At 35.4% G+C, this 13,760-nt stretch overlaps 1 protein-coding gene across 1 annotated transcript in view; it reads left to right on the top strand.

Annotated features, from left to right (window-relative positions):
* Nucleotides 1-13,760, top strand: part of VWDE (von Willebrand factor D and EGF domains) — a 77,709-nt gene that overhangs the window by 23,205 nt on the left and 40,744 nt on the right. The window contains 11 exon segments of the mRNA XM_030294831.1: nucleotides 2,403-2,650; nucleotides 3,447-3,539; nucleotides 5,271-5,304; nucleotides 5,307-5,381; nucleotides 5,384-5,413; nucleotides 8,004-8,221; nucleotides 8,507-8,543; nucleotides 8,546-8,579; nucleotides 10,002-10,272; nucleotides 10,770-10,978; nucleotides 11,405-12,366. Coding sequence (XP_030150691.1) covers nucleotides 2,403-2,650; nucleotides 3,447-3,539; nucleotides 5,271-5,304; nucleotides 5,307-5,381; nucleotides 5,384-5,413; nucleotides 8,004-8,221; nucleotides 8,507-8,543; nucleotides 8,546-8,579; nucleotides 10,002-10,272; nucleotides 10,770-10,978; nucleotides 11,405-12,366 — 2,211 coding nt within the window.

Genomic DNA, 13,760 nt, shown 5'->3' with positions numbered 1-13,760 from the left:
GGTCAAACCCCAACATGGGCTCTATCTATGCTGGGTGTGGAAGCTGCTTAATAGTCTTCTTCCCCCTTGCTCTCTGCCCCTTCCTCACTTGCACTCTCTCTCAAAAAACAAATAATAGCACTCAAAGTAAATCCCTCTGAGTTGTTTTTTATGTTCTATTCCAATTGTAAATGGATTTTCCAGCTCCTTTTTCTCCTGTTCTTTAAACAAGTTATTTTTTTCTGAAAGTCTCAGTTTAATTAAACACTGTGATTTAAGTTCTTAAGAGAACAAAACAATATCCCTAATAATAGTAATATTAAACATAAAGTATATTTGTTATACTTTATATATAACCTGCATAATAGGTTTGGATTATCTTTCTCATATACATATATTATAGTGAAATCGCTTTTCTTTTCTGAATAAGCAATAAATTTAAGCTATGTATGTATGTTGTACAGAAGGCTTATGCAATTATTGGAAAAAATGCTATACAAAATCATACACAATCTGGGGAGATAACCCTTGAATGGAAATATTGAATCAAAAGTCAACAGCTCAGGATAAAGTAGAGAATATGTTAACATATCCAGCAACTGTTAATATCAGAATTGACAAAAAGATACAAGCAGAAATAATTTATCTCTTGTTTTTGCAAACTTTTCTTTTAAATATATGTTGACAAAGTTTCTTTCATCTACATTGTTGTGAGCAATGATCTGTTTTTTCACCCAGATAGTTGATGCCATTTAAAATAGTGATTCAAAATTTTAATTTTCATGAATTATTTTCTTTTCAGTTATCTGTCATCTCTTACTCTAAATAATCATTTCCATAGATAGTTCTTCCCTGTTTGGAAATAAGTTGAACTTCTTTTTCCTAATTTATGTAAGAGGAAATTTTCCCTCATATATAATTTTTTTAAAAACCAATGTACTAAAGAGTAGTCTATTATTTCTTTCAAATGTGAACATAATGATTTGACCTCATGTTTAAGATGTTTGGCAAGGTATTTGTTACTTAGATTAGGAGTGCCTGGGTGGCTCAGTTAATCATCCAACTCTTGATTTTGGCTCAGGTCATGGCCTCATAGTTTGTGAAATCAAGCCCCGAGTTAGGCTCTGTGCTGACAACACGGACCCTGCTTGGTACTCTCTCTGCCCCTTCCCTGCTTGCGTGTTCTCTCTCTCTTTCTCTTTCTCTCTCTCTCAAAAAAAAAAAAAACAATATTTATTACTCAGATTATTTCGAAAAAAATTCATTTGCTACTCGGATTTTGTAATTGAATATCTAACAAAATAGCAAGTTAAAATATCTTAAAATACACAAGGTTATTTTTTCCCTTATATTTAGGTTAGAATCCCTCAGAGTTTTCAAAAATCTATGAGAGGACTAAAAAAATTACTTTTGCAACTATTGTAAAATGACCATGTATATCCTAAAAAAAATTTGTACATTTTAGCACATGTTTTAAATCTTGTAAAATTTATCACTTAGATATTTTTCTCTTTTCTAAAACAAAGGAAATTTAAAAAAACTCATTTAGAAACATTTTAGATCCCTAAATTTAATCTTACGAATGACCAGAGATGAAAATTGCAAAATCTCCCCAAGTTCCTAGAGAAAATTTCAAACATTTTTAACATCAGAAAAATGAAAAGAGTAAGACTGTTGTTTAACACCTGATGTATTTCACTCAACAGTTTAATCAGTCCCATAATGAGCTGCTCTTTCAACCCAGAGTAATGATGGGTTGAGTTATAAGAGGAAAATAGTAAGCCTTTTGAGTTTACATTATAATGACTTTTTTTTTATTTTAAAATGTTTATTTTTGAGAGAGAGAGAGAGGAAGCAGGGGAGGGGCGGAGAGAGAGGAAGACAGAATCCGAAGCAGGCTCCAGGCTCTAAGCTGTCAGCACAGAGCCCGATGCAGGGCTGGAACTCACAAACCGCAAGATCATGACCTGAGCAGAACGAAGCTGGACAGTCAACCGACTGAGCCACCCAGGCACCCATATAAATGACTACTTTTTAAGCAAGAAATTATAACGTAAAAAAACCTTAATTTTATTTCTTTGTTCAATCTTTTAGAAAGGGAAATCTTTCATAAATCACTTCGAAGGAGGTGAATTACTTTTATGCTCAAGAGCTAGACTTTTTCAAGGGTAGACACATCCAAAGTACATTAATATAAGCTTGATGAGCTGATAAGTTTCTCTGCTATCAATATTTCTGTGATTATTGGGTCAAAAATAAAAATGTGCTGCTTTGCTGATTGCTAGATAATAGTTATCTTTCTGAATGTATTTTACTTTTCTTAATATAAATCCCTGAGCCACAGTCTCCATGAGCTTCTGCTTGTCATTATCCATTCTTTAAGATGCCTGATTGATGACAGATTATGCATTTTTTCCCCTCAGGTCAGCGGTTTGTCTCAGTGCCACCACCGCCCCCAGGAAGGCCAGAAGTTGTGGTGGAGCTGATTGAATCCAGGGCTTTCTGTAGGTGTGCTTTTGATGTTTCCCCTACAAGCACTTCGGGTGGATTTCTCATAACTTGGTCTAGGCTTTCTTCTCAAGAAATCAAAGAGGAGCTGAAGCAAGAGACCACAGTTCAGGCATTCTCTCTTTTAGAGCTGGATGGAATAATCTCAAGACTCGGAGATAGGGTATGTTCACATTTTTTTTTTTCTTTTGTGAATGTATTGATTTTAAAAAATGAGTTTTTAATATATCCTAAAAATACCTTCATCCCCAGAATACCAAGCACTAATGTTTTTCTTTTTCTTTTTTCCTTGGCAATTGTGCCAACTCAAATGATATTGGATGAGTCCAGTATCTTAATGACTACATATGAATATCTGCTGTTACCATTTGCTGAATTATCAATGAACCCTTATAACTTGATGCCTCTTTCTGGTTTTAAAATGATATGTTTTTGGGGCCCTGGGTGGCGCAGGTCGGTTAAGCGTCCGACTTCAGCCAGGTCACGATCTCGCAGTCCGGGAGTTCGAGCCCCGCGTCAGGCTCTGGGCTGATGGCTCAGAGCCTGGAGCCTGTTTCCGATTCTGTGTCTCCCTCTCTCTCTGCCCCTCCCCGTTCATGCTCTGTCTCTCTCTGTCCAAAAATAAATAAACGTTGAAAAAAAAAATTAAAAAAAAAAAATTTTAAATGATATGTTTTTATTCTTGAAAATATTTTTATTTTTTTAATGATGATGTCACTTATCCACTTTTAAAATATATCTTAAATACAAAGTCTACAACACTTTGATTTATGTTGAGGTTTGAATAGGTAATATTTTAAATTGTGGAATTTTTCTCAATTTTCAAGCAAGTTTTCAAATTGTTTAGCTTCTTATTATCTTTTATGCACAATCTACTATAAGTACTTAATTACAATAGTTTACAACATATTTTCTCCATAATTGCATTGCTAAATGATTATTCATAACTGTGTTCATAGATATTCTGTATGTCTTCCATCTTTTGTTGGAGAAATCCACATGTACAAAGCTTAGCTAGCCATCGAAAGCCAAGAATTTTTGCAGGCATTAAGGTATGTAGCCACGGGGATGGATCAGAAAGATTACTTCTCTATCACTGTGTTTTCTATACTGTGATCTGTGGATGCTGGTTCCAAGACCTCATCACAGACTGAACACTGAGATCCGAGAGTCTATATTCTTGAAAAATTACCCAAATAATCTAATGCACACACTGTTCGAGAGCCCCTGTTAATGAACTAAAATTGGAATATACTTGCATATTTTTTGAGAAATAGCTCAAATTAGAATAAAAGTGGGGCACTTGGGTAGCTCGTCAGTTAGATGTCTGACTTTGGCTCAGGTCATGATCTTACACTTCATGAACTGGAGCCCTGCATCGGGCTCTCCACTGACATTGTGGAGCCTGCTTAGAATTCTCTCTCCCTCTCTTTCTCTCTGTCCCTCCCGAATTTGTGCTCTCTCTCTCTTTCTCTCTCTCTGTCAAAATAATTACTTAAAAAAATTAAAAATGAAGGCTTATTCCCATAATTCATGCGATCACATGTCTAAAAGTTAGATTATTGATATTTAGTTAGCATGTAGGTCAGAAGACAAGTACCAGGTCAGGTACTGGAGCCTCTGACTAGAGGTAAAATGGACACAGAAATCTGGGCTCTATGAACTGTGAAGATGGAGGTAACTACACAAGGCAATGTCTGTGGTCACTGCTGGTATCATGGGAGGTCCAAGCACAGGATCTGCTGCTATTACAGCAGATGAGCAGTCATCCAGGGAATCCAGAAGTGGTGGAATGAATGGGGCAATATCATGAGGTCTAGGCAGACAGCCACTGTACACCCCCTGTGGTCTCAGCCACAGGACTGGAGTTTGACCTGGACTCATCTCTAGTTCAAGGACAAGATGAGACAATCAATAGATTGTGTGAATAGGACTCATAATAGATTGTGAGAGCCAAGACAAAAACTGGTCTGGAGAAAGTCCATTTATACACAGTAGGAACCAAGGAAGGAGTGAGAAGAGTAACCATGTTGTCAGAAGAGTATAATCACAGTAGGAGGAGAGAAGAGTTCATACCTCGGGGAGGCAGAACCTTTGGATCTCCATTGGTGAACACTCAGCAAAAAACATCCGGGTCATTGGTCAGCCCCCAGGAGATGTTTCTAATTAGGCTAGTAGGGAGCTAGCCAAGAATTCAGACGGAGTAAAAACTTCCTGCCTCAAAAAAGGATTGGCCCATGAACTGGGATGGGACCAGTCCTAGACTTCAGTAGTTAGTAATCCAACTAAGGAAGACAGAGGCTGCAACATAAGCTTGAGATATTTGAGGTGACAATGATATTTTGATTTATATATGCAAAAATACTTAGATTTCTAACTTATGTTAAGGGTGATATTAATCTCTCAGAATAAACACACTCATTTGTGAGTCAGTAACTGTTAACAAACAATGAAAGAATATAGGCTTCTCTCTGTCTGTGCCCATTCCCCAGTGCCCATCCCAGAACCAGAATCATCAAGGCAGACTCCTACCAGACTGCTACCATGTGGGGAACCAAATTATCCCTCAGCTCAGGGCAGTACAGTGACTCCATGTACTCTGCTATGTGCTAATGTTTTTAAAGATTGGTTTTAATTGATCTTATTAAATTGAAAATTTCAGGGCTTAAGTTATTACTCCCAGCTTATTTAGCAAAATAGGAGCTGTTAAGAAGAATGCTCTTGTAAAATTTTATCTTAGGAATAAATTCTATTTGATATGACTGCATATTTTCTTATACCAGTTACACCCTGAATTAAGCACTATATCAGAAGATGGAAAGAATATCGCCTGAAGATAGAGAGCACAGTACCTGTCATTTGTTCTGAATTCAGTGAGCTTGACCAGGAATGCAAATCTCATTAAAACTGAAAACTGTTGATCAAGGTATATACACTAAATTCACTTAATTTTATTACTGGATTTCAAATAATAATTAACGCTTTTTTTTTTTCTTCTAGAAAAAGTCACTGGAGAGTATGCATATAATGAATTATGTTGTGTGTTTACACCAAATTATAGCTCAGCCATATTAATGATATGGGTCCATATTATTGACTGTCAAAACAGTCTATGTTGTAATTCACATTTATCCCTCCTGGGCTCATAGCATGTATTAAAAAAAAAAAAAACAGTGATGAACAACTCCTCCTCATCATCTTTTTCTTCCTCCTTTTCATTCTCGTCCTCCCACTCACTTTTTCTTTGCTTTGTTTTCAGAGATGGAGAGACAAACTGCTCTTTAAGATTTTCCAAATATCCCTAACTAGGGAGGTATGATATGTTATATTAACATAAATTCAAGCTTATGCGCTTATGCAACATGGGTCTCCTAATACAGTCTTTATACTTCTCTCCTTAATGTAAGCTTGTGTTTGAGACCTTTTGTTATAAAATTCTATTTAAATTACAAATTACATAGATTGTGTGATGCATGGCTGCACATATGTCACTGTCACAGCCATATAGGGAGAGATGAAATTCTCCCAAAGGACACGATAGATTATGAGAGGACAAAGCATGGATGGCGGTGATTGGGTTTAGTTGAATTCTGTTTCTCCCCCTAAGACTCTGAGGTAGAAACCAAAGCACATAAGAGATATATAAATTAGAATATGACTTTTAAGAGAGATTCTGTTTACATACCTTTTCACCATAGGACATAAAATTTTATGTAATAAATACACCAAATACGATGTGTTTAGGTCTTCAGGTCTCTATTATACCTAATTAAATCAGAGAAGCAAAGGATAAAAATGTTTGAAGAGAGAGTCCCATGGGAATGATACACCCAGAAAAGAGATGGACGTACAAATAGAGAGAAGCATTGGGAGATGCTGTCTCAAGACAGGTGACAGTAAACAGGCTTAGGTAATAAATGCCCAGCCACTCATTCAGATTTCAGGGGCATTGTGAGCAACACTGTGTTTTGAAATTCAGCACAGAAATATGCAATCAAACCCTCTCTCTCAGACTGTTTGACATAATTTTACTTCAAACTATGTGTGAAAAGTATATTTGGTAAATTTTACTACAGCTTATGGGGGAAAATAGGAAGAGGATGATGTTAATATGACCCTTTTCAAACTTGTGTCAGGCAGAGATTTTCTTCAGCTGCAAGTATACTTTAAAACTATTTTTGTGTGCTCTCAATTCTTGCAGCAAGAAAGGCATTATTATAATAATACAAAAGCAATATATATCTACATTTTAGGAGTTTGCATGTCCCTGCTATTTGTCGGTTAAAAATAATTTCCCTTTTTTTCTGGAGGAGAATTTCTGGATTTCATTCTGGATTTGCTTCATCTTATCTTTTTTAAGTGTATTTTCATTACATATCTACTTCCATAGAGCTCAAGTGGGTATCTCTTAGTGTATTTCCACAACTACTATGCTGCTTTTTCACAGGCTTACAGAGAGCAATACTTGGCCCTCATACCATGGACCAGGGGAAATGATGTCAGGGGTTATATCCAAGCCAGATATATTCCACAGTGACTTTAGGGAGCCAGCTAAAAATTTGGATGTTTCTGTTATTTTTTATGTGCATAATAACAGTATGCATTTCCATGGGAAAATGCATAAAGAGGAACTTTTTTTTCAGTAATTTTGAATCTAGTGCAGTGTCCTACATCAGGCCAATATAATTTTACACCTGAAAATCATGTGTGGAAGAAAAGACGATACAAAGTTTTCAACAACAGCTACTTTTTTCTAGATCTCAGAAGGATTTTGTAATTACTAATGAGATATGATAGCAGACTTCCCTTGTTACCGGTTTTTGAAATAATCTGTCCTTTTTGTTTACTTACACAAATTCCTGAAGTTCCTTTCTCTCTTCTGTTACTATTTTTTTTCTAAATTATTGTTTTCTGTCCTTTTTTTCCATAGGAAAGGAAGCTTCTCAAGGTTCTGAATATATTGAGACATTTTGCGGAGATTAAAAAGCATAGAGAGTTTCTACTTGTGTGGCATTACTTATTTTAATTTTCTCTTTTTAAGTTGATGATCAATAATCATCTGTACTAATAACCATTGCTATCACTTCAACGCTGGATAGAACATGCGTACAAACCCTATGAAATATTCCAGCTATATCTGGGACCCAAGGCACAGTTGTTAGGCAGAAAGACATCAAACTTTGCTTTTTGGTGGTGAAATTATGATTTTTTTGCACAAACAATAAATTTTATATATTGCTTTGAATTTTATGAAGGTGCATATGGATTTATAACCTTATTGAAAATAGTACTATGTATACATATATATTGAAGTTGATTAATTACTTATAAAAATCAAATAGAGTTCAATACCTTTAGACAAAATTTACACATTCAGACAAAATTACAACCATATTTTTTGAATAAGAGAAAATGAGAATAATATCTTGATTCAATTTCCATGTTAATCAAGTTATTACATGCTTTGTTGGTATATTTCCTTACAAAAATTCTCAATGTATTTTTTTCACAAATAGGTACAGAACAGCTAGGTTTAAACTTAGCACTGTCTTCCTGTCACGTGGACCTTCACCAGACATCATCCTGTGCTAATGGATCCTGTAACCATGCTTTTGTGTCCTACACTGCTGTAACAGATTTTTTCTCGAGACGGAGATAGAATCACAACATTGTAGTGGAACCTATAGTTAATGAGGATTTCCTGTGGAACAGCTACATTCCAGACAGCATCCAGGTTGACAAATTTTGTAATTTGAAGCTTTAAAAAAGCTTTATTGAAGCTTAAATGATCGAAGCTTCACAATTGAAGCTTTAAAAAGATATATTTATTTGAGCAATACATCTCATAAACGTTTCATTTCAAAATTACTTAATAAGTTTTTTCCATTTTAATGATTCAGTTTTCTATAACTATGATAAAAGCAATTATTTGAAAATCATTGAGATTGCTAAGCTATTTATTGTATGTCACGAAATACAATTAATGATAATATTTACCAAAAATATCTTTGCTTTTAAGATCAAAGTAAAGGATGTCCCAACTGCTTACTGCTATTCATTACTGACCCACATATAATTACATTTGATGGCAGGTAATTTCCTGAAAGTTTTTTTCTTTTAATAGTTTTGCTTTCTTTTGGAATTTGCTGTTGTTTTGTTTCTAGTCCTATTCACTGAAAGATTAGAAAGGAAGGCAGTATAGATAACACTGGCTTGTTTCAAATACTGATTTATTTGTGTGAAATGTTTTTGCCTTAAACTTTAGCCTTTGGTAAATATACAGATTTGTAGTGAGTCTGTATTTGTAAAAATGAAGATTCTTACAAATATGAATAGTCATTTTAATTTGATCATTCAGTTATTTTTTAATAATGATTAAAATATTTGCTCTAGAGATATTTACTATATTGCATTTCTGCAAGATACTGAAATAATCTTTTTGGTTTAGGCAAGATGATTAACTAACACATAATTATTAAAAAGCTAAACACTTCTAAAAAACTAAACACTTCTAATTCATGACAATGATACTCAGGGGGGAAACTATTGTGGCTATCATAAATACCTAAATATCTGCTTCTAGAATGCAAATAAAATGGGCTAAATGGCCAAAAGTAATCTAAGCTATCTTGCTATTAATATCTGCCTATAAGGATTTAAACTCAGTTTATACTCTTCTGGGGAATATGTGATTTTAAGATGTCCCTAAGAAAATTTTAAGAACACCTCTTTGGTGAGTCAAAATTTTCTCATGATATAAGGTAATTTATTCTTTTTAAGATTTTTTTCTTTTTAATTTTTTTGGGGGGAGGGTATTTATTTTTGAGAGAGAGAGACACACGGAGTGCGAATGTGGAGGGGCAGAGAGAGTGGAAGACACAGAATCTGAAGCGGGCTCCAGGCTCTGACCTGTCAGCACAGAGCCCAATGTGGGCCTCGAACTCATAAACGGTGCATTCAGACCTGAGCTGCAGTCAGACGCTTAACTGACTGAGCCACCAAGGCACCCTTCTTTTTAAGATATTTTTAATGTCATCATTGTCCGTAAAATTATTCAATATGAACAAATAGAGATAGAAATCCTCCTTAGCAAGTGATACTCCAAAAGTTTGAACAAGTATTAAAAAGTTGTAGAAATTGATCCCACCTTCAAGAATCCTTTATGGTTATGATGAAAACTTAAAAATTTTAGTGGAAAAACCTCCAAGAATAGTGGGATTGATTTAATCAGCTATAATTCAACAAGATTAATTGTGCAAGGAGTGACAATCCCTGTTCTAAATGCTGGGGGTGTGGCAGGGCATAAAACAAACGTGCCCTCTCTCATGCAGCTTACTTCTATAAAGCAAAAGAGAGATATGCATGATTAATAAGTAAAATGCATAGTGTATCTGAGTAAACTTATAATAAGTAAGTAAACTTATAAATAAGTTTAACACACATTGTTTGTGCTTAATGTATTATTGTGGTATTTTATACCAATTCTTAACGCAGTTGATTTTTATTAATGCCAGGGTATATGATAATTTCAAGACTGGAACATTTGTGCTTTATAAGAGTATGTCACGTGATTTTGAAGTCCATGTACGCCAGTGGGACTGTGGAAGCCTTCACTATCCTGTGTCCTGTAACTGCGGGTTTGTTGCCAAAGAAGAAGGTGATATAGTTACTTTTGATATGTGCAGTGGCCAGCTACATGAATCACAGCCATATTTATCTGTAAAGAGCCAAGATGCAACCAGCAATATCAAGATAAGTGAATCTTACTTAGGAAGAAAAGTCACAGTATGTATGATTCTTCACGGTTGAAAGTATTTTTCCTTTTTTTTCCTACAGATTTTGGATTGATTTCTGAACTTGTTTTCATCTCTATTAAATTAAGAGTTATCTTTTTTTTTTGCATTAGGGTTTTTTTCCCCCTAAATAAAGCTTTAGGGGAAGGATCTAAGAAGGAATAATACCTTTTTTCAATTTTCCGTACACATTTAGACACAACATAGTTAAGTCTTTGTCAAATCTAAGCAGCCTTATTTTAAGATTTCAATATGCTAACTTGGTAAGTTATTCCTAAAAAAATATTTTTCACAGTGCCTAATAAATCATATATTAGGGATTAAATATATAGTTAAGAATAAATATTCAGGAATAGTTAGAAATACAGAGTTTTCATTCTTGCATCAAGATATATTGAACATATATAAATAAATTCAACACACTGTTTTGTATTTAATGTGTTATTTTATACCAACTCTTAATGCAGTTGATTTATTTCTGTATTGCAGATCTGGTTTTCTTCTGGAGCATTTATCCGTGCTGATCTTAGTGAGTGGGGCATGAGTTTAACAATCCGAGCCCCTAGCTTAGACTATAGAAACACTTTGGGACTTTGTGGCACCTTTGATGAAAACCCAGAAAATGATTTCCATAATAAAAATGGAACCAAAATTAGTTCAACTTTTAATGATTGTGTTGCTTTTATTAATGAATGGAGGTAAGAAAGTAAATTATTTTCATTTGTTATTGTATTCATGTTAGAGTTTAAGTGAGGGTGACATGGGGGTGCCTGGGTGGCTCAGTCACTAAAGCATCTGATCTCATCTCAGGTCATGATCTCGCGTTTTGTGAGTTCTAGCCCCTCATTGGGCTCTGTGCTGACAGCTCAGAGCCTGGAGCCTGCTTTGGATTCTGTGTCTCCCCCTCTCTGTGCCCCTCCCATGCTCATGCTCTGTTTCTCTCTGTCTCTCAATAAGAAATAAACATTAAAAAAAATAAAAATAAATAAATGAATGGTGACACAGTATTCTGCGGGTTTTTGTTTTTGTTTTTTTTTTTTTTTGTTTGCTTGTTTTTCAACACATTACTGAGAAAAAAATGTTCTTGTCCAAATTACTATTCTTTTCTCTTTTGCACTTGGAAGGATTTTGCCAGGGAAAAGCATGTTTGACACAATGCCAATTTCTCCGCCATCACCTGGAAAACAATCCTATTGTAGCTGCTCACTGACTAATTCATTATATCCTTCTGATCACCTGGACAGTGTTTCTCAACCAGAGATTGTTTCAGGTTGCAGAGATCTCAAACATGTCAAATTCTCTTTCCTGATACCAGAACTAGATGTCACCTCTGAATATATTAATTCAGAAGCTCTTACCAGAGGGATAAATGAGTATGCATTTGAAGAAAGTAATTTGAATTTCTTTCCTCAAGAAAAAAAGCATGTGAACCTAACCAAACTGGGTTTAGATTTACAAACACATCCTGGAAATGAAAAACAAGAGACACCAAACACTTCGGACAATGGGAAACAGACCCAGGACCAGGGTAGCCGCAGCCAAGAGATGAGGTGGGATCCACAAAACAGATGGAAACGGCAAAACATAAATTATGAGTTTCTTCCTATGTTTGCTTTACGAAGTCTCAGCCAAAGTGACCTAGAAGAATTCACTTATTTCTTCCCTGAGGACCATTCTGAGGATGTCCACCAAGAGTTTGTCCCTACGTGGCCCACACCCTCTGGACTCACTGAATACAGCACCTTGGCACTGTGCCAGCAGACTCTTGGTAACTCCAGCATAGGAAGGCACTGTCTTGCCTTTCTGGGCAAGAGCCTAGACAGGGCTATAGATATGTGCATTAAGGATGTTCTCCTAAAAGATGATCTTAGCTGGACAGAAGCAGCTGTGGCTCTTTTAGAAAATGAATGTGAAAGGAGAATTTTGGAAGAGGGGAAATACAACACAGAAGAATATGGCAAGTCAATTGAAGACGTTCTCTTAGTGCTAAAATGCCCCAATTTATGCAGTGGCAATGGGCAGTGTATGGAATGGGGATGTGTATGTTCCCCAGGCTTTAGTTCCTATGATTGCAGTGATTCCCATGGTGAGTAAGTACCCTCCAACTTTGATACTGTGTATGTTATTTGATTATGAAAACTTATTTGTTCTCTTTTACCTTCTGTATTTTGACAGGGTTCCTTCAGATTATGTTGGGAAAAGAATGTAAATTATATTAAGCAATACTATTAGTAATAATTTTTCCAAAGTGTCTCATCTTACTTATAGTGAAAGCTGGGGTACTGATAATAGCCTATAAAGCACAATATGTTCAGGCACACCAAATATCTTCAAACTCATCCCCTACGACTAAAACCCTCACTTATTTTACTCCACCCACTTTGGTTTCTGTAACACTAGGTTCTCTTGACCTCAGGGCCTTTGCATACAGTTCATCCCTCTACTAGTAGAGAATCACTATTTCTCTAGAACTTACATTCAGTGTATTTTGAGTACTGTGTTTATAATATTTTACTAATTATACCAATTTGCTTAATATTTTCTCTAACCCATCTACGTGGCACAAACTATTTTGTATCTCAGTATATAAGAGAAAGAAATTTCTAAAAGTCAATTGGATTTCATTAGCTATTAAACCAGTAACTCCCAATTTTCCTTCTACCCCCACCATCCTGCCCTTTTCCATCTCAGTAAATGTAAACTTCACTCCTCTGATTGTTCATGTTAAAAACTTGTAGTCATTTTGGCTTCTCATTTTTTTTTCATGCCTCGTGTTTTAGTAGCAAATCCAGCTCTAGATGTGAAGAATTTCATCTCTTTCCCTGCAATAACTTAGTCCAAGCTACTATTATATCTCACCTGGATTATTATAGATTCTCTCAAAGTTTATTTTGCATATAACAGCTAAAGAGATCCCTTTGAAATGATAGTGAGATCACAGAACTCTTGCTTAAATGCCTCTAATGGCTCTCTCTCTCTCCTTCCGAGTAAAATCCACATTCCCTACCATGGTCTAGAAGACCCTATGCAGTCTGAGCCTCCTCTCTCACTGAACTCATCTACCATTCTCTCCGTAGTTCACTGCTCCCCAGTGTTCTTGAGTGGTTGCTTTGCTGGTTGTCAAAGAGGCCAAGCCTGCTCCCACCTCAGGACCTTTGAATTTACTATCCCTTTCACGGGAGCATTCTTCCAATTCATAGATTCCTGATCAACTTCCTTCCCTTCTCTGTTCAAATATCATATTATTTCAGACTTCTCTCAAAGTCTTTCAAAATAAAGTAGTTTTCTTCACACAATCACATAGTCTTTATCTCACTTAATATAGTTAGTACATATGTTTTCTCCATAGTCTTGAAAACATTTGTGTGATACACTTTATATTTATTTTTCATTTTTTTTTGTCCTCCCATATTTGAATGTAAATTATATGAAGGCAGGAACTTGTTCTCTTTACATAGAGAAACCTAGAATAACATCTGG

The sequence above is a fragment of the Lynx canadensis genome, chromosome A2 (genome assembly GCF_007474595.2).
Source record: "Lynx canadensis isolate LIC74 chromosome A2, mLynCan4.pri.v2, whole genome shotgun sequence".
Lineage (NCBI taxonomy): Eukaryota > Metazoa > Chordata > Mammalia > Carnivora > Felidae > Lynx > Lynx canadensis.
The sequence above is the reverse complement of the archived record's forward strand: the minus strand, read 5'-3'. Positions and strand labels throughout refer to the sequence as shown.